At 35.4% G+C, this 19,103-nt stretch overlaps 1 protein-coding gene across 7 annotated transcripts in view; it reads left to right on the forward strand.

Annotated features, from left to right (window-relative positions):
• Positions 1 to 17,885, forward strand: part of UNC79 (unc-79 homolog, NALCN channel complex subunit) — a 100,071-nt gene extending 82,186 nt beyond the window's left edge. For all 7 annotated transcript variants that reach the window (XM_019615848.1, XM_031553658.1, XM_010711850.3 and 4 more), the window contains 8 exons: positions 1,858 to 1,935; positions 4,074 to 4,163; positions 6,741 to 6,916; positions 8,589 to 8,775; positions 10,390 to 10,587; positions 12,634 to 12,711; positions 16,612 to 16,653; positions 17,178 to 17,885. In XM_019615848.1, the coding sequence (XP_019471393.1) occupies positions 1,858 to 1,935; positions 4,074 to 4,163; positions 6,741 to 6,916; positions 8,589 to 8,775; positions 10,390 to 10,587; positions 12,634 to 12,711; positions 16,612 to 16,653; positions 17,178 to 17,378 (1,050 nt within the window). In that variant the 3' untranslated portion in view covers positions 17,379 to 17,885. The remainder of the gene's footprint in view (positions 1 to 1,857; positions 1,936 to 4,073; positions 4,164 to 6,740; positions 6,917 to 8,588; positions 8,776 to 10,389; positions 10,588 to 12,633; positions 12,712 to 16,611; positions 16,654 to 17,177) is intronic.
• The last annotated feature ends 1,218 nt before the right edge of the window (positions 17,886 to 19,103 follow it).

The following is a 19,103-nucleotide window of genomic DNA, read 5'->3' on the forward strand; positions in this document are numbered from 1 at the left end:
ATCTGTATCTTATCAGACACTCTTAAGAAGAGATGTGGTAATTATTTGCCCATTCCTCATCTTTTTGCAGCAGAGACAACATAAATCACAGTGAATTGGACAGGAAATGAAAGAAATTTTCACTTTGCATCTGTTTTCCCCATCTTGTATTGACTGCATTGTGAATTTAGGAAAGAACCTTGCACCTGGCAGTCAGATGCTGAGAAATATAAACTAAACAAGGCCTAATTGCTCATTAAAAATTAAAAAATGTCAGCAGTTTTTCACAAATAAATTAATATTTTGTTTAATCCAAACTCCTCTGTGCAGTAGATGCAGGAAGCTTAAAAGAGTCCAGTAGAGGTAGCTTTGCTGCTCTGCAACAGTTTTCTCTTTCAGATACAGGGAACATTAGGAGAAAATCTGTCACCTGTTCACTTAAGTTCACTGATGGGTCTTTCTGTTAAAACAGGAACTGAGTGTCCTGGTTGCTGCTTAAGCTAAGACAAAGTCTGGATATGGGTTTATAGCCCATAAACCTAAGGCTTTCTTTTCCTTTTTGTATAATGATTAGAGCTCTGACAAGAAGAGCATTAGGCCACTTAACAACTGAAATATGAGTTGTGTTTTTATTTTTTCTGTGTGATTTATTCTAGTGTAAAACAATTTCTAAGTAAAAGAAGAGTCAAGTGGATTCTGGCCTATGTCTGGTGATATCTAATTATTAATCTAAACTCAAATATATCTTTCTATTATTTATCCCAAAGTAGAGATTGTTGGTCAAGTCAAAGGTCTGACATCTTTCCAAGCCTTTGGTAGGCAGTCCGAATTAAGATTAAATCTCTGAAAGGTACAGCCCGTGGAACTGCAAGAATAAATGTTTTGGAAATATTTTCATGGATAGCTTCAGCCTCTGAAAGCACTGCTAACACATAGGCATTAGATGGTTGTGAAGAATATTGTATAGTCAATATCTGTCTCACTTTGTAAAACTACTACTGTATTCATTGTCAAGAAAGAAAATTAAGACTTACAACTTAGCTTGCTTGTTCTTCTTTTTTGTCTGCTCTTTGTTAGAAAGCTTCCTTGCATCATGATAGACAGAAATTACTCAAGTGCAAATAGAGTTTAGTACAAGTTTTAAGCAAGAGCAAATCATCTGTACGTTGCCAAATGCATTACTGAAGCATAAAGATTAAATAATGATATTAGTGGATCTAATGTATGAGTGATGTGGACAGCAGAGATTTTGGGGCAAGGGATTTGAAATTAAAACAAAACAAACAAACAAACAAAAAAGACAAAGAAAGGAAAGGAAATAAAAGCATAATTCAGCCAAGTAGAGATAGACTAGTATAACAATGATGCTGATCTTGTACTTTTATTTTTTTTGCCTTTATTATGCAAAGGTTATCTTATATTGCACCAGTGTGTTCTCAATTTGAAAACTGTTCATATGATTCATCATTGTAGAATTTCAGTAAAAACACTGTAGAGTCATACTAAAGAACATGGTATTCTGCCTTATTTTTCTCTATCTTGTTTTAATCCGGGATGAAAGAGGAATATTTGACATATCCAGGGAATGACAAAGATATCTATTTATGATTATAAAGAGGGATTTGGTTTTATATAATATTCTTTAAATTGATTCTGTCCAGCATATATGTGTTAATGAAACACATTTAAGTCAGAATTTTTCTTTAAAAGTACTCATTTATAATGGCAAACAAACAAAATTGGTAATAAAGGAAGAGAACTTTCTAGGCAAATTATTAAGATCTGAAATGATCTTAATAAAGCCATGGACAACTTATTAGTGTCTTCAGGTTCCTGTGTAAATTATTCAAAAATAATTCATCTTTAATTTCTTCTTAGTTTGTTTGTGCAGACGCTGGAACTAAACTAGCTGAATCAACAATCTTGCATAAACAGATGATTGCCTCACTGCCTGGAGTAAGTACTGAATCAAAAATCCATCTTTGAGTTTTGGTTTTTAAAATTATGTCTTATCATCTCATTATGGTTCATTTGAATGTTCTTTCTTTTTCATTTCTTCTGTGGTTGGCAAGGTGTGTTGCATTCAGTAGCTGATAGGCTTCTTCCTTTTTATTAATGTTGAAAAGTTTTGGACTTGATGCTGCTTCTCTTACTCTTGCTAATGATCTTTAGTCACATGTCTGACTATAGTTGGAGCCTGTGCTAAAGTAGCTCTTTAATAATGCCTTTCCTTTCCTCCCAACAGAATGTTTTAATTTACATGTGGTTTAAATAAGTAGATGACATTGCTGTAAAAAGGTATGATGGGAAAATGATCATTTCAGAAAAAAATTAAAGGAACCAAGTAGCTCACTGCTTGAATGAAACAGGAACTCAGAGGGAAGATTTTTGTAATGGAATGTTATTATTCAGAGGTCTGAGTATATCTTTTATAATTCTGTTATTCAACGCTCCACATAAACTGGATGGAGGATATGCTGACAAGGCTGTCAGTGACCATTTTTTACTGTTTGTTACTCTGTCAAGGGAACTGGCAGGCATAGCATTTGAAAAAACAGAAAGTAGTATAATTCAACACCAAGTAGATTGATATTAACCTAGGAAAATGGGAATCATCTGGATGATTTGTTTAAAAATAGAATGCTAACTGTTTTTCAAATTTCAGACACTAAAACTCAATTGTGGCTTAATAAATTTGTGGTCAAAACTAAATCTGATTCATTTGTGCACTCAGCTTCTGTTTCAAAGCAGAGGTGATTAAATAAAGGTCAAAGAAGAATATCTCCCCCCTCTATAAACATTTTGCAATATTTTGTGCTGAGCCTATGTTTTGGGGTTCGACAGGGTTTTTGTTTTGTTTTGTTTTTCTACTGTAAGAAGAAAGATACCAAATTTAATAATTTCATCCTATATCCTCTAAAGTCATTTGGACCCTAAAATTGAGGCAAATATGAAGACTTGATTTTGAGAAATGTTGGACATTTCTAGTTCCCCTTGAATTCAGCCAGAATCATCTTCACCTCTGATTATTAAAATATAAACATTATATGATACCTTGTGGGTCAGCCATATCATCTTCTGAAAGCTTTTCTCCAGAGTTCTCTGGTTTGGAAACCTTTATTTAATCTGACAGCTTTGTTACACTGAGTACTGTGCACATCTTGGGCATGTCTTATACTAGCCAAAGGCCAAACTGGCATTTTTCATTGTTCTGGGAAAGGGGCTATGAAAATTTGTGCTGGGGAATGCAAGTGCCACGTTGAATCCTTTTGTTTTCCCTTTGGGATTTTTCTTGCTCTGGCATGGATTACTTCTCAGTGTTTACATATTTATGCTCAAGTTCATATAGTTCATGAGAATTGGATTTATTCCTTCTCTCCCTTGCATCCTACTTTCAAAATTATGACTAGCTTGAGTGCTGTATGAATTTACTACAGGAATACCCCAGAAACATTTGTTAGTTAAAAAAACCAACCAACCAACCTACCAACAAACAAAAAACCCAACCCAACCAACAACAAAAAACCTAACAAATTTTAGTGATGTTCATTTCAGTGATGCTTCAGAAAATACAGTAGGCCAATCATTTACCCTGTTTTTCCATCATGATTCATGTGGACATATGCAAGAGCAGCTTTATCTGTGACTGAGTTTTGTTTTCTGCAATTACAACTGTTCGGGTTTACTTGCAGAGATGCTCAGCTGCTTGAAGAACTGAGTTGTTAAACTCTCATCAAACTTTTAAGACTTTGATTTTGGACCACTGTAAATTTCAGGGGCTGCATGACAAAGATATTATTGAAAGTTTCATTAGTTAATCTTTCATTGCTGTCACAGATAAAGAGCATTTTATGATGCGTGAAGATGCTACACTAACTGGTCTATCTTTTGATACTATCATCAGATAAGAGAACAAATTACAATGAGAAGAAAAGCATCAAAGAATGTCTATTTCTAATTAAAGTAATTCAATTGAAAAGTAAAGAATTTGAAACAGACAAAAACAAACCTGTGTTGTGGTGCACAAGAAACAAAAACAAAAACACTAATTTATTTGAAAGCTGGTGCTTAAACATGTTTCTTTTATGTTCTAGTGTGGAACAGCAGCAATGGAGTGCATGAGGCAGTATGTTGGGGAAGTGCTGGATTTCATTGCAGATATGCATACCTTAACCAAACTGAAGGTTGGTTATGGGCATACATAAAGTGTATATGGAATTTTTGTTGTTTTAAATATGCTTTCCATAGTTAGCCCGCCTGGAAGGAACCACTGTAAGCCTTTGAGAAGACTGACTTGGTTTTTCTTTCTTTCGTTTTTTTGTTCTTTGTTTTTGTTTTTGTTTGTTTATCTCACATACTCACTTGCTCACTGTCCCCTTGTCCTCTCCACTATACTCTGTGCTCTGGAGGGGACAATTTTTTTGCAGAATAATACCACAGAAGAGGAAGAATTCCTGTGAAATTGAAAATCCCATCTCTTGAAACCCTCAGTAACCTTGTTTTACTGGACAAAGTACCTTTTTTTTTATTTTTTTTTGTATGTTTTTACCCCATTGGCCTTATGCCTTGAATCCCATTGTGATTTAAAAGAAGATCTTCAGTAGGAGAGGCAGGCTTTTGTACAGTAGCTGGAGTAGAGATTTACTTCAAAGTACAACATAATTAATCATTTTAAGCTGAATTGAATTGCCTTCCCGCTGTATCCTTTAAAATTATTCACCCATTTCTCCTCCAGTTCAGAACTACTTTCAAAAGAGATTGGCAAATAAATCATAAATGAGAAAGAGATACATCTGATTTGTCACTTCCATAGAAACAGAATGGAAAAAAATCATGTGAAAATACTTGCAGATTATCCTCTCTTCTGTGTAAAAAGTTTCTGTGCGAAGATTTTTTCCACTTGTGCTTTTTTTTTTTTGGTGCCCCTTTTCCCTTGAATTGCAGTCTGCTTTTTAGATATGCTTTTGCAAAGCTTGAGTCTGAGTTGATAATTTCTTATGTTTGGTAGGGCTATTTATTTAGTACATTTGTACACCTAGATAAAGCTAGGGCATGAACTAAAACTTTACCCAGTTTGTCACTTTTATATTTTTGAATTAGACAAGAAGATCTCCAAATGTGTACTCCGTGGCATTTTAAAATGAAATTGGAACCAATTTGTCAAAATTGCATGTTGTATTTGTTTGAGTCCATGTTGTCTGAGTCCATGTAATACAGGGCTCTACCAAAAACATAACAGAGACAAAAAATGCTAGTAATTTTATTTATTTTGATGATTAAACTTTGGCTATCTTTGCAAAATTAAAAGATGGTTCTTATTAAATAAGATGAATTTGAGAAGTCAGATTTTTCAATTTCAAATTCTAGTAGAATCATAAGGTAAACTTATTATGTGCTTCCAGCATTGTTGGGAAAATATTGCATGTGTTTCTAAGTTTAGAAATAGTCAGAATTTTAAACAAATTCACAACATCTTGATTTACTTTCTTTTAAGCTGATTTTTTTTGAAATTTCAAATGTTGAGTGACGTTTTTCAGAAGAAAAAGATAAAAATTGAGAAAAGATTATTAAATACTATCCTATAAATTTCAGTGAATAAATAGTTCCAGTTATCGATTAATTTCCAGTGTCTTATTTTGGGTGCCTGAGAATAGTTTCGTTTTTTGTGAAAGAAGTTAATTATTTTCAGTCCTATATATTTGCAACTGTTGCTTTATAAACAAGATATAAATGTTAATTCTTAAGATAACCACATTCCAGTTTATTTTTTCTGCTCAGGTTATTATCTTTCTTTTCCACTGGGATAACATTTTCATTGCTAAAGCTCAGGCTTTATTTAGAAAATGCCACTATTTTTGAAGAATAAAATTGCCTGCATACCTTTCTATCCTTTCCTGTCTGTAGCAAAGTCACTAGATATACATGCTGATAGTTGTTTTTTTGTTTTTTGTTTTTTTTTTCCTCTCAAAGAAACTTCAAGTGATTTTGAGAGTATAAGTTGCTGGGGGTCAGATCCTTTTATAGAATATTATTGATCACTGATTTTGATTCTTTCATAATAATTCAATTATTGATAGCCTTTTTTTCTTATGCAAAGCATATATTTATATGTGCTCAGTATATGTTCTGTTTGTTCAGAGACTGAAGGTAATGCAAAGTTAGCTCAGAAATACGGAGTTATCTTGAGGAGTACCAGTGAAACATTCCTTGCAGCTGTCAAAACAGCATAATAAGTTATTTTTCCAGGAAGAAGTGTATGCCAATGTCTTGGTAAAAGGTTTAGCCCTTGTATTTCCAGGGCTTAAAGGCATTTGTTCCAAATAACCTGAGCAGCACAGTCATATCATTGGTGAATGAGAGGCAGCTTACTTCTGTACATGGAAACAGAATATTGCACAATTCTTTTGTACAAGGAAGACATTTCCTGCCCAGGCTGTTACCCTTTTGAATGGCTGGATTATTTGATCTTTAGTTAAATTTTCTGGATGTGCAACCATTAGTTTGCACTTACCAGCTTTGAGTTTTTGGTACAACAGATGCTTAGACATTTTGTAAAATTAACCTTTTGCATGGGCTCTTGAGAACATGGCCTCCTTGAAAAAGCTGCATCATAATACTCTTACTAATATAGAGACTGGAGAATGTTTTAAAACCCATTTCTAAGTTAGATTATGTAGTTTTAGTCTCAATCTAGAGATCTCAAGAAGGGAAGTGAAGCAGAATACTCTTTTCAGGTAGGAAATAAGATCTTTGCTTTGCAGAGTCATATGAAGACTTGTTCTCAGCCACTGCATGAAGACACGTTTGGAGGGCATCTGAAAGTTGGTTTAGCTCAGATTACTGCTATGGAAATCACACGAGGAAACCACAGAGACAACAAAGCTGTGATCCGATATTTGCCTTGGCTTTACCATCCTCCTTCAGCAATGCAACAAGGGTGAGAATGCTTTTCCACAAAAAGGAACACAAAAATGAATTAGAAGTCTCCGCAGAATTCTATGTGTGTTGCTAGATTGAGTAGTTAGGATGCATAGCTGGGATTGGTGGCCATGAGTCATTAAAAATGCTAATCAGCATCTCCCTGATCCTTATCTGAAAAACTCATCAGTGCACCATTTAAAGCAGAGACCAGTGGAAGTATCTCCTTTGACTTGAATGGAGTTGCACTGGAAAATGAACTTGATTCTCCATTTGAAACAGACAGTGAAAAGCTTGCAAGTAATTTATTAGTCCTGTAATTATATAAAATATGGTCATAGAAAAATGGAATTTATGCCCCTTGATATTACTCATCACAAATAAGCAAGATCTTTAAGTGTAAGTCTGCGTAGATGGTGGTAAAACCGTCTGACTTCACCTAGGGAGAAATCCTGCTCTTCAAGACCTATTTATTTTTTTTTTTCACTGTGAGAAATCCTGATGTGCAACTTCTTATCTTTAAAAAGAAGAGCAAAGCACTGTTCTTTGTCTTACAATGCTAGCAAGTGAGGTGTTTTGAGTGTAGCTCACTGGACTGTATTTTAATGAATCTGTATTCTAGTCCCAGCTTTGTCTCAGGCTTTATGCCTGGGCTTCTGAGGTCTAAGCTATCTGGTTTCCAGTCCTGCAGATAGAACATATACAGGTTTGAAATAAGGAGAATAAGAAACTCTTTGGGCTACAGTTTCTTATTTGTAAAAATTGCATTTTATATTCTGAGGTGAAGACATGGACTTCCCACGAGACCCTGTATGTATTTGAGGGTGAACATTTTATCAGTCTGCACAAAAAAGTACATTAATGGAATGTACCTTTGTTTCTCTGAGACCTTGACAATGACATTAAATTATAAATGAGTGAGAGTAGTGAGTGGCCTGCTAGGTAGTGATTTGTTCATCTAAAATATTTTTTTCCCATGCCTTTGTGTTCAAATGGCTGTGTAGTTTGAACTGTTGCACAGGAAGGAAACAGACAAGGTGACTCCAGAAAATACTATTCCTTCTTAGATTAAGCACAGAGCTTCACAATTATGCTTTGCACTAGATGGTGGATGAATAATTAATAACGGTCACAAAGAAGCACATTCTCTGCCCCCAGAAGAATGATGCAGTTCTAATGTCCAGGAGGAGACAAAGGAAAAAAAGGAATGAACTCTACTTGGAGTTTATGTATGGAGAAGTGGAACACAGTGACAGTAAGGCAGGGCAGAGCCCCTGTGTCTCAGAGCTAGCTGTGGAATGAAGAATACCTTGTCATAGCCTTGTCAGCTGTGTGCTGTCCTGTGAAACAAAGAGAAGCACTTCTGTTTGGGCAATCCTCATCTGATGATTGCTGTGTAAAAAATCACTGTGTGTGGATCAGGTAAATCTGTGTATGTTTTATCCTTATGTAGAGACCACTCCTTAGGCTCCTCCAGTTATGTGATTTGGATTTGGATTTGGATTTGGATTTGTTAAAGGTTATGTCAAATCCACTAAGTTCTGTGTGGTTCTAGACTTCCTATAAGCTGTACCAATGATTTGTGCCTCCAGAACTTAAGACTGCATCTGCAAAGTGTTTAAAGAGATTTTTTGTTTTGGGGAAGAAATAGAAAACTTTGCAGCATTATAAAATCCGCTCTTTCTTGACAGGCCCAAAGAATTCATAGAATGTGTTTCACATATTCGTTTGCTGTCCTGGCTACTCCTGGGGTCACTGACACACAATGTTGTCTGTCCAAATTCTCCATCATCTTGCATGCCTATTCCACTGGATGCAGGTTCACAAATTGCTGACCACCTTATTGTTATTCTGATTGGGTTTCCAGAGCAATCAAAGGTAAGGGATTCTGCATTTTAAGAGGAGATGTGGTGTATACTGGCCTTACTCTTGAAAATATTTATCACTAAGTTGTATTTTGATGGTAATATAAAATTTTAAATTTCACAAGTATTATCAAAACTTCATCATGTAAACTAATATCCTGTTTAAAATGGTTTATACTTCCAGCATAGAATCCCGCAGACCCTTTCTGAAGTAATCCAATGATGCTATTTTGAGAGTTTAAGAACCCTCTGCCTTTTTTATATTTGAGAAAAGATTCCACTGGATTGAAGCAACCAACATAGGGATATATATTTCTTTTGATGTAAAAAGGAAGCCTATAACATTAAAATCTGAGATCTAGGGAAAAAAATCTCTACAGTTTTTCTTGCGAAGTTACCCCTTCATGTATAGAAAACCGGTGATGAAATCATTACAAATAAGTTTAAGAGATTTAACTTTTTCAAAATATTTCAATACAGGAATGGGGAAGGACAAACTCAGTTCCAAATTGAATCTTTAGCAATGACCATCTCTGTAGCAAATCTCAAGAGAGTTGCTAATTCTTATCTAGGTGTACAGTGGTACTGTATAACCTATTAATGATGCCGTGATCAAAAATTAATTACAAACGGTGATGGTTCAAGTAAAACTTTTTGTTTCTAAAGAAGTTATTGACAAGAGAGTTATTGCAAATCATAAGCAATTTGTGACAGAAGCTAAACACAGATATAAGAGTACAGTTGCACCAACCAGAATTTTATTAACTGCAAAAGCAGGAGGATTATGCATATTTCTAGTACTTAAAATTCCTCTTTCTTTCCCCTCACACAGCCGATGCACTGGTGCTTCCCATTCATGTGTCCTGGCTTTTTTTTTTTTTTTTTTGTCTTTTTTCCTTCAGTCAATTACCTCTTTCCCGTTACCAAGCAACCACTGCAATATTTGATGTGGTCATATTGCCACAAAGCATGGATCACTGTTACACTATAAAACTGAGAAAACATTTCTGACCAGTAACATCATTCTTTTAAGGGAATAGTAAATGTTCAGGACTCCTGGAGCCTCAGACACTGCAATATATAATACTTATTAGCAAAGTCATGCTTGAGTCCACAGGATGAATTCTCTGTTAGCTTCATAGCACTTACTTTCCAGGACTGTAAGCAGCTGCGTTCCAGCAAGACAGAGAGAGATCACAGTTGTACAATGATGTGTTTTGTGTGATACGTTTCCTTGTAGGTGATCAGACTAATAGATGTGATTGATGCCTCCAGGCTTCCCTTAGACAGTGGTAGGAGTTTTTCAGCAAGAGTCTCAGGATTAGTCTTTAGTACCTGTTCTGCAAAACTAATCTTTTCTTTAGAGGGACTGACCTTAATGTTGTACACTAAGATTGAATGGGACTGTGCAAATGCAGTTTTTAGTCCGTAGATATGAAATCATTTATAAATATGGAGATGTTATCAAACATGATTAGTTCCTAATTGAAGAAAAACATTCAGGAAAGTGAAGCACAAGACTGCACGGTGCAGTGCATGAGAGGGGAGCACTTTTGGGAAAGCCCCTGCATTATACTCCAATACACTTTTTTCAATAAACATTGTCTTCTCTTTTCTATTTCTACAGACATCTGTTCTGCACATGTGTTCCCTCTTCCATGCATTTATATTTGCTCAGCTCTGGACAGTGTATTGTGAACAAACAGCAGTAGCTCCAACCGTCCAGAATCAGAACGAATTTAGTTTTACAGCGATCCTTACAGCCCTGGAGTTCTGGAGCCGAGTGACACCTAGCATCCTACAGCTGATGGCCCATAACAAAGTGGTGAGTTAGATGTTGTGCATAGATTTGTATAGATTAAACTTGGATGGGGCTTGGCTTTGTTTCTACATTCCAGTGGAATACATCAATCTCTGAATAACTTTATAAAGCAACATTGATAGTTTGAGAAATTAAAGAGAAAGGTAGTATTGGTTTAACCTTACAGTGGTCCTGAGATAGGGTATAGCCAGGATTTGCCTGAAACAGAGGTGTGGTGTTCCAGAGCTAGTCACTGCTTGTTGTATTGAGGGCTCTCTGCTTCAAGTCTCATTTTATATATCCCTGCTCTTCCTGCTGTTCCTATTGCTTCATCTTGCTCTGCCTCACACAAGCAACTGAGTGTTTTAGGATAATTCTATGAATATCTTTTTCAATTTTTTTTTTTTTACCATACAATGATGAAAGACACACAGTGTTGACGCTTCACTATTCATAGCCCATTGGTTGCTCATCAATAATAAGGCACGTAGTTATCTCTAGAAACACTTTTGAGTAGCTAATAACTTGAATCTCCAGAGATAAAGTTTGAAAGGGAATTATTCATGGTGCCCAGAAATTATCCAGGCCATTTAAAAAAATAATAATAATTCTAACTATTCACTTATCTCAAATGCTTATTGGTTTTGTAGAAACTTCATACAGTAAGAAACCAAAAGTGTGTGATTGGCTTTCACATAGGTGCTACCTCTGCTTCCCACTGATTAATGATTCTCTATGCATGCAGGTTTAGGATTGAGATCTTGTTTAGGACGGGCAAGATGTATTGTCAGCCACGTCTCAGAAGGACATGAAGAATGTGGTACCATTACTGTATGTTAATGATGGATTGACTTTAACTGAGTTGGTAACTAGTAGATGAGTGAGAAAGATTCTTTATAGATGGCCTCGTCCTCTAAGCAAGATTCTCTGAACATCTGGAGTTTTCATTCTTTTTTGTTTCTTTTGCTACTTTTTTTCCTCCCTTTTTTTAAAATGGGAGTTATTTAATGCAATTCCCTTTACCCTTGTAAGGAATCTTTCACACCACCTTTGGACCTTTGTACACCTTCAGAGCTTAGTAATTGCACAGGTGCATAGGCTGTATTTGAAATGTCATATCAAGAGGCAAGGAACATCTGAAACTGTCTTTAAATGATATATCAGCCACTCAGTGGGAGCTGTACATAGTCTAACTTACTAGCCAGTTGTTTAGTCAGACACAAAGGAAAATGTCAAACTTTAGGACAAGGATAGGACCTGGAAGTCTCAAGTTCCAGTCTTTATTCTCAAAGCATCTCCCTGTGTGGCTTTAGTGAAAATTATTAAACTATTTGCCTTGGCTCTTGCTCTGTGAAATGTGATAATAATACTTGCTCATCTCACGTGGGTGTTGTGAGGTTAATTAGTGTTTGCCTAAAGTGCTTTGAAGATAAAAAAGACTACATAAAAGTTTATTATAGTCAGGGGAATTTACACATAGTTTACATAGGCACTGTAAATACTCACTGTTGACTCAAGGTGTTTTTCTTGAACTTATGAATTTACATAATATTAAACATAAAATGTTGTCTACTACCAAATAAATAATATCTTCATCTATCATAATTAATCATACAAAATGGAAGAATTATGGATTAGCTGCCAGTTCAGAACAATTAATTGTCTTCTGATAATAGAAAAAAAGATGTTTTGTGTGACTATGTTAATTTTCAAAGGATTCAGTAAATAAAAATATCAATTTCTGACACCTTGATTGATGAGAACTATACAGCAAAGGCAAGTAAAAGGATTTATGATGTCTGAAAGGAAGAAAGCTGAAGTCAATTTGTTTTGATGCATGATAGGAATTAAAATTCATCAAACATTTTGAAATATTTGACAGATGTTGCTGCATCAGGGGAAAACTAAATGTGCTTTTTATGTACGTATTATCTTATGCATATTTAGTAAATAGGCATCTAGTGATCCAGTATAACTGCCAAGCAAACAAAGGAAGGCTCTTAGTGTTTGCTTAGTGTACAATACTGGATATTGATTTGTTTAATTCTTGATTTTTTTTTTTTTTACAAGATGGTGGAAATGGTATGTCTGCATGTGATTAGTTTAATGGAGGCTTTACAGGAATGCAACTCTACTATCTTTGTAAAGGTAGGTGTACCACATTATGAACATTTAGTCAAGGATGTTGTTGATCAATTGCGACTACTAGAGAATGGTCCCCACAACTCTTAAAATCAACAACAGAAGTAGAATTTGAACGTTAGTGAAGAAATAAAATCTAGTAGAGCATAACAAAAATTATAATCTCTAGTAAGGTCAGACTCTAATTTAAAATCCATACTCACCTGATATTTCGAAATGGTCTGCTGATCTACTTTCTCCTTTGGTTGTTGTGATGGTCTTATTCACCTAATGATCTCAACTAGTATCTCTGATCTTATGAGAACCTCTAAGTACTGTCTGAATTTTCAGCCATTCTGTAATCTTAAATCATCATGGATATTTGGAGATCACCTGATTGATCAGTTCTCAAAATTCTTCTAGGTTGATTACAAAGCCTTATTCCACAGTAGTGTATTAAATGCCAGGGTGTCTTTCTTAGTCAAATATTATTTGATAATAAATCTTTCTAATGGATGTGCTACAGGCTATTTTTGATTTAAAAATCAAATAAGGCATGCTTTGTTAATGTAAAACAGCTTTTGAAATCAGCAGTCAGGCTCCTGAGCATTTTCTGAACTATTCAGAAAAAATCAGAAAAAAATAGCTTGTGAAATGGTTGGAGTAGTTGCACAAGCACGGATCAATTTTATTAGTCTTTTTTTACCTGTTTTGCCATCACATTATTATTCTGAAGGTGTTTTTTTTTCCCCCCCTATAGAAAATTATAACCAATTAGTTAGATGCACTCTGAACCTAGCTGATCTGTGTTGGTTTATGTAGTTCTTCAGTTGCCATAAAGGAAACTGTGCGAATGTTTTACTCCCATCTTTTATGGTGAAGGTGGAATTGAAAATATAGTAGCTAAAATGGAAGGATTCAATGTTAACTGACCTGAAAATATTCACATTCATTGTGAAAATACAGATTTACTGTCAGTAATGTCTCAATTCATCACAAAAATTCTGTCACTGTAGAGACATCAAAGTAATTGTCACTGTCTCTAGAGAAGCTGTGGGCAGTCTAGGATGTCCAGAATTTGACAAGGATATGTCTTTAAAGAAAATGGAAGTATGGCTTTAAAGCTGTCAAAAGAGAGGCTTTTGGGGCTTAATTCCCATCACAATTCACATATACACTTACAGAGGGTTACATTTTGGAGTATATATCAATAATATGCTAAATCAGGTTAAATCAGGTTTTTTTACTACAAAATCAAGCTCATAAGCTTATGAAATTCAGTTAATGTGCTTTCTTTCATGCTATGTGGATGGGAGGTGGAAGAGAATAGTCTGGATGGCCAAATCCCATTTATTTAGCCCTAAAATGCAGTCATGGAGAAACAATACATGGACATAATACTATTTTAGGATTGTTGTCCCAGGTTACTAACTTTTTCAGAACTAATTAATTGTGTAAGTATTTATCCTAGTTTTTTGTTTTTTTTTTTTTCCAACATTCTTTCACCAAATATAGTAATTCCTCTTGGAACTGAGCACAATCCTGATCATTTGTCATTCACGCTTTGTCTACTGCAGTGTCTTCTATTCCACCTGAAGAATGCAGGTGCTGCAAAAACTTATTTTAGTGAAGTCACTATGTAATTATGTGTGATTCAACACATATTTCCAATGCATCACAATGAGAAGGTTTTGGATGATGACACGCCATTTGTACTAAGTGAACATTTCCTGAAAATCTGTCTTAAAACAAGGGAGAAAGGGAAGACATGAAAAATTCAGCTCTCTCTCACTGACAGAAGAGCTGTCTGGTAAAAGCATTCTTTTATCTCCTTCTTTGCTTTGGTTCTATGAGGATCCCTCCTCCAGATACTGTGCTGACCTCTGCTATTAGGCTTATTCTGAATTTAGCAGACATATCTTTGATTGCTTTCTATGGTCTTTAAATGATTTCCTGTTTTCTTAGAGGATGATTTTTGGATCTGACTTTAGAACATTTTGACTGATCTGTTGAGGAAAACAAAGTTATTTCCTGTGAAAATATTTCAATCATTATATGTTTATTTTCCTTTTTAAATGAGCAGAGCTCAGGAGCCAGAAAAGCACAGTAACCGATCTACTCTCTAGCCTGGCTTCTGTCAGAACTTGCACTGGAATCAACATGATCCTGTTGAAAATATCAATTCCAAAAATTGACAGTGACAGCAGTCTGTTCTTCTAGCTGTTTTTTTCTAGCCAGCTTTATGTATTATTCCTTTGTGTAGAAAAGGCTGGCTGGGAACTAGGTCATAAAGCTTAAGTGCTTCAATAAAAATTTCTTCTAGTCTCATTTATCTAAGTGGCAGCTGTAGGAGTAGAGGGTTTACTTTCTTGTGCCTGAAGAAGAATGTTAGTTGTCCTCCATGTGTCCAGATTCTGGAAGATGGAAGTGGTGTTGGATGACATTAATCTTATCTAACCTTAGACTTCTGTGGCATAAATATCAATATGAGCTAGTTTCCTTGACTACCCTTTTTAGTCAATGGATATAAACACATATTTTTAGGCCATGACTCATCTTTATCTATTTTAGATATCCAGTTCATCTTGTACCAAAGCAGTGATGAGAAGTGCTTATTGTTTTCAGCTGACTCTAAAAGATGTCCAGTTGGTTGGTTTGGATGCAAAGGGAGGTACCTTGGCCCTGAGGAAAATTCCCTTCTCTGTGTTTTCTGCCTACCTTCTTTCCTTGCTTGCTTTACCTCCGACACTAGTTCTGTCTCTACTGGATAATTTCATAGTGAAGTCATTAATTCTGGGTGAAAATTCAGTGATATTTGTTAATGGCAGTAGGACACAGAACATGGATTTTCACTATATGTTTCCTGTTCCCATCTCTCCAATAATCACATCTGGACTTAGGGGCACTAGATTAGGCACTTCATTTAGTGTGGGAGTCCACAGAATGACATAGAGAATTCCCACACTGCTGCATCTGACTACTTTCTGGCTGTTTTGGCATTCATCTATCTGTAAATGCTGAGGTCCTTTATTTGGTAGGCTAAATAATTGATCCTGACAGATCTGCATACGATTCCCCAGCAAAATAGCACTGAAATTGAAACAATTATCATTCCTTGCACGAGGCAAACAGCGCTTTATCTAATGTTGTCAATAGTGATTAGGTTTAACTTGCAGCTTCTGGTAGCATAATTGGTACATTACAAATTTGGATGCCATTAAGAAGGAACATTTTCGAACAATAATCTCAGTGGTTAAATTAATATTGGAGAACATGAATACTTCTGTTAGAAGGGCCTTTCTGTCTTCTAGAAGCTTGTCATGTTATACTTACTCAGAAATAGAAGTTCTCTGAGGAGCAGGAGACTGAAATATCAGCATTTCTGCACAGTTAGGAGAGTATATCTGTGCTTGCAAGCACACAGGTCACATTCTGGAATGAAGCAGTGACACTGACCTAGTGGCTTATGAAGTGCTGGTTACTATTTAAATATCTGCCTTTTGTTAGGAACTTCTCTGTTTTTTCAGTTCCTGATAGATACTTTGCAATGCGGAATATGTACTGTATTCATTCTGTTATTGCTCATCTACAAATACAGATATGCCCTGACAGGAAAATAAGGAGTGATTTCCTTTAACTTTATTTTTTTATTTTAATTTTGCACTCTTGTCATTGTCTAAGGTAATCCCTAGACAGAATATCAGTAGATACTACTGGTGCTTCATCAACCTACAAACAAAGGAAGCTGGCTTCTTAACCTCAGAGAGTCATTTGCCACAAAACATATGCATCATTGAAAAATAATCACATTTTTAGATTTATGGTTCAGTCCCTGTGTATTTTCACAACTAAATGGGTTTCTTTGTCTCACAGTTACTACAGCATGTCTACAGTCACTTGTACAATAACAAAATGCATCTCTTGCAGCTAATACCAATGTGGTTGCCAATGATACAGTCAAATCTTAAGGTAAGGTGTTTCTCATAACTTGTCCTTTTATTCTTTGTCTTACGTATTTCTATAAATTCTGGAAGAAGGGTTACTAGACTTGGTCTCCAAACTATCTGAAAGCAGGTCATTGTGTCACATCCAGATGTGCTGGGTAGCTCAGCACTTCAGAAGGTCCTGGGTATCTTAGCATCATGAGCTAATATATGTGCTCTGAGCTCAGTCCTGCTCTTCCTTTCCCTTTTGAAATACTTCTTACTGGGTTCTGCAGCCTAGCCTTTTATTTTTTAATGAAGTGGTTGTTCCCCAAGCTGTGGTTTTCTTGTTCTGGGGTTGAAAATCCCGTAACAGATTAGGATTGGGACTCTTAGTGATTTGTAGGCACATTTGTAATTCATGGCAACACTACAGTGGAGGATGTGGAAGAAAGAAACATGACACTGGGGTAGTAGGGGAGCTTTCCCTGACCAACAACACTTGATGACAATAAGTACAGTATTAATGCATATATTAAAGGAGATAAACGTTTTGCATTATTTTAACAGCATTTGTCTGCTGGACTTCAGCTGCGCCTCCAAGCCATCCAGAGCAATGTCAACCATCACAGCCTAAGGATGTTACAGGGGTCAGGACAAATGAACAATAGCTCGTCAGTGCTCCGCAAATGGCTGCAGTGTACCCAGTTTAAAATGGCTCAAGTGGAAATTCAATCATCAGAAGCTGCATCTCAATTTTATCCTTTATGATTCACATAAATTGCTCCAAATATTAATTTTTAGTCTAGCAATAATGGAGTTAGAGCTGTAGAACACCTTTTGTAATAAGCAGTATATAGAGTATATACTGTATCTATACTTTTTAGCCTAGAACGGATTGTGGAAAAGTTTATGTGAAGCTAAGAGTCTGATTCTGCCAGTCCTTAATTACATTAATCATTTATACTCAAAGGAGCAGGATCGACAATTATTCAAGTCTGCATTCACAAACATGTATTTTGCAGGATTGGACTTAAATCTATCTCGTTGTACATATCTCTCTGATCACAGAAATATCTCGTTAATAAATGTTTCTTTACGTTATTTTTGAAGCTAATACAAAAATCACCTTTCTTTAACTTCTATTTTTTTTAAAACTAGAATTGTGGGTATTCTCAAACATATGGAAGTGCTATGTTGCTATTTTTTGATGATAATAAAGAAAACTGGCTTTTTAGGAACCTTTATAGTTATTTGGGGAGACTTCTTTTTTTTTTTTTTTTTCCGAGATTCACAGCTGGCAATGCAATAAAACCTGTCATACAAAACAGTGGTGTTTAATGAGGCTTTTTGTCATCATCTTCTGGGAAAACAGCAGCTTTTAAGGACAGTTATTATAAAGTGCACTTAGAAATTAGATTGTTAAACTGTGCCAATTCATTTGTCTTTTTTTCTTTAACACTGTTTTCCAAATCTGCCAAGCCTCATTTATTATTTTTTGAAATATTGCTTTTACTTCATCGATGCTGTGCTGCTCTTTGTAGGTTTCATAGAAGCCTCTGTATTTTTTGTGAATACTGTATTGTATTCATCTGTAATACTTGTATACAGTGCAATTAAAAATGGATAACTCAGACTTATTCTGATTGATGTCTACGGAAGTTGTATTTTGAGACTTCAAGAGAGCATGGTGGGACCTGAACATTTGCATAATAATATTAACAAATTACACCATCTGCATATTGTTGTGTTGAACATGATGTTTAATAACAAATGGGTTTTAATATCATAAAGAGACTCAGCCAAAGCCTATTGAAATTTAAGAAATTCAATAAATTCAGTGAATTTTGCCTCAGATCTTAAGAGCATCATGATTTACCACTTCTTGTAATTTAAATCTGTGCAATCAGAGTTGTATTTTCTGTATTTATTACTATAATGCACTGACTAGAAGAATAGCAAACACACATTTACATTGTGTTTTAGAATGCTATTAAATTTCTGGACTTTATTACCACTCTAAGAACTAAGGTTTTTCCTCCTTCATTGTGTGGAAGTAGAGATGCACACCTGTAACGAACTGTCTGTTTTAGTTGTTGTGGAGGGTCAGGCTTTCCTCAGTAATGATACTGAGGAAAGATGGAAGTGGAAATGTTGGAGGTATGTCTTTAAACGATCGTTACACTTAAAAAATCAACAAAACCAAAACAAGAAAACCCACCAAGACTTTGATTGTAAGGATATGCTAGGTTGCTTAAAAGATCCCTTCCAGTGTTTTCAGTGAAGTGGCACTGATCAGAATAAAGTACAGTAGATTCATTATAAGCCGTTTTGTTGTAGCTAGTTTTGCTTGTATTTGACTTGCATTTGACTAAACAGAGTTTTTGAGCATTTGCAAATGCAAAGCATTTCTGTCTTCATTTGAAGGTTAATAAGAGATCCACCAGAAAATAAAAAGGCTTCTTCCTAAATGTTCATGGTGGTAACAGTGAGGGA

This window comes from Meleagris gallopavo, chromosome 5 (assembly GCF_000146605.3).
Source record: "Meleagris gallopavo isolate NT-WF06-2002-E0010 breed Aviagen turkey brand Nicholas breeding stock chromosome 5, Turkey_5.1, whole genome shotgun sequence".
Taxonomy (NCBI): Eukaryota; Metazoa; Chordata; class Aves; order Galliformes; family Phasianidae; genus Meleagris; species Meleagris gallopavo.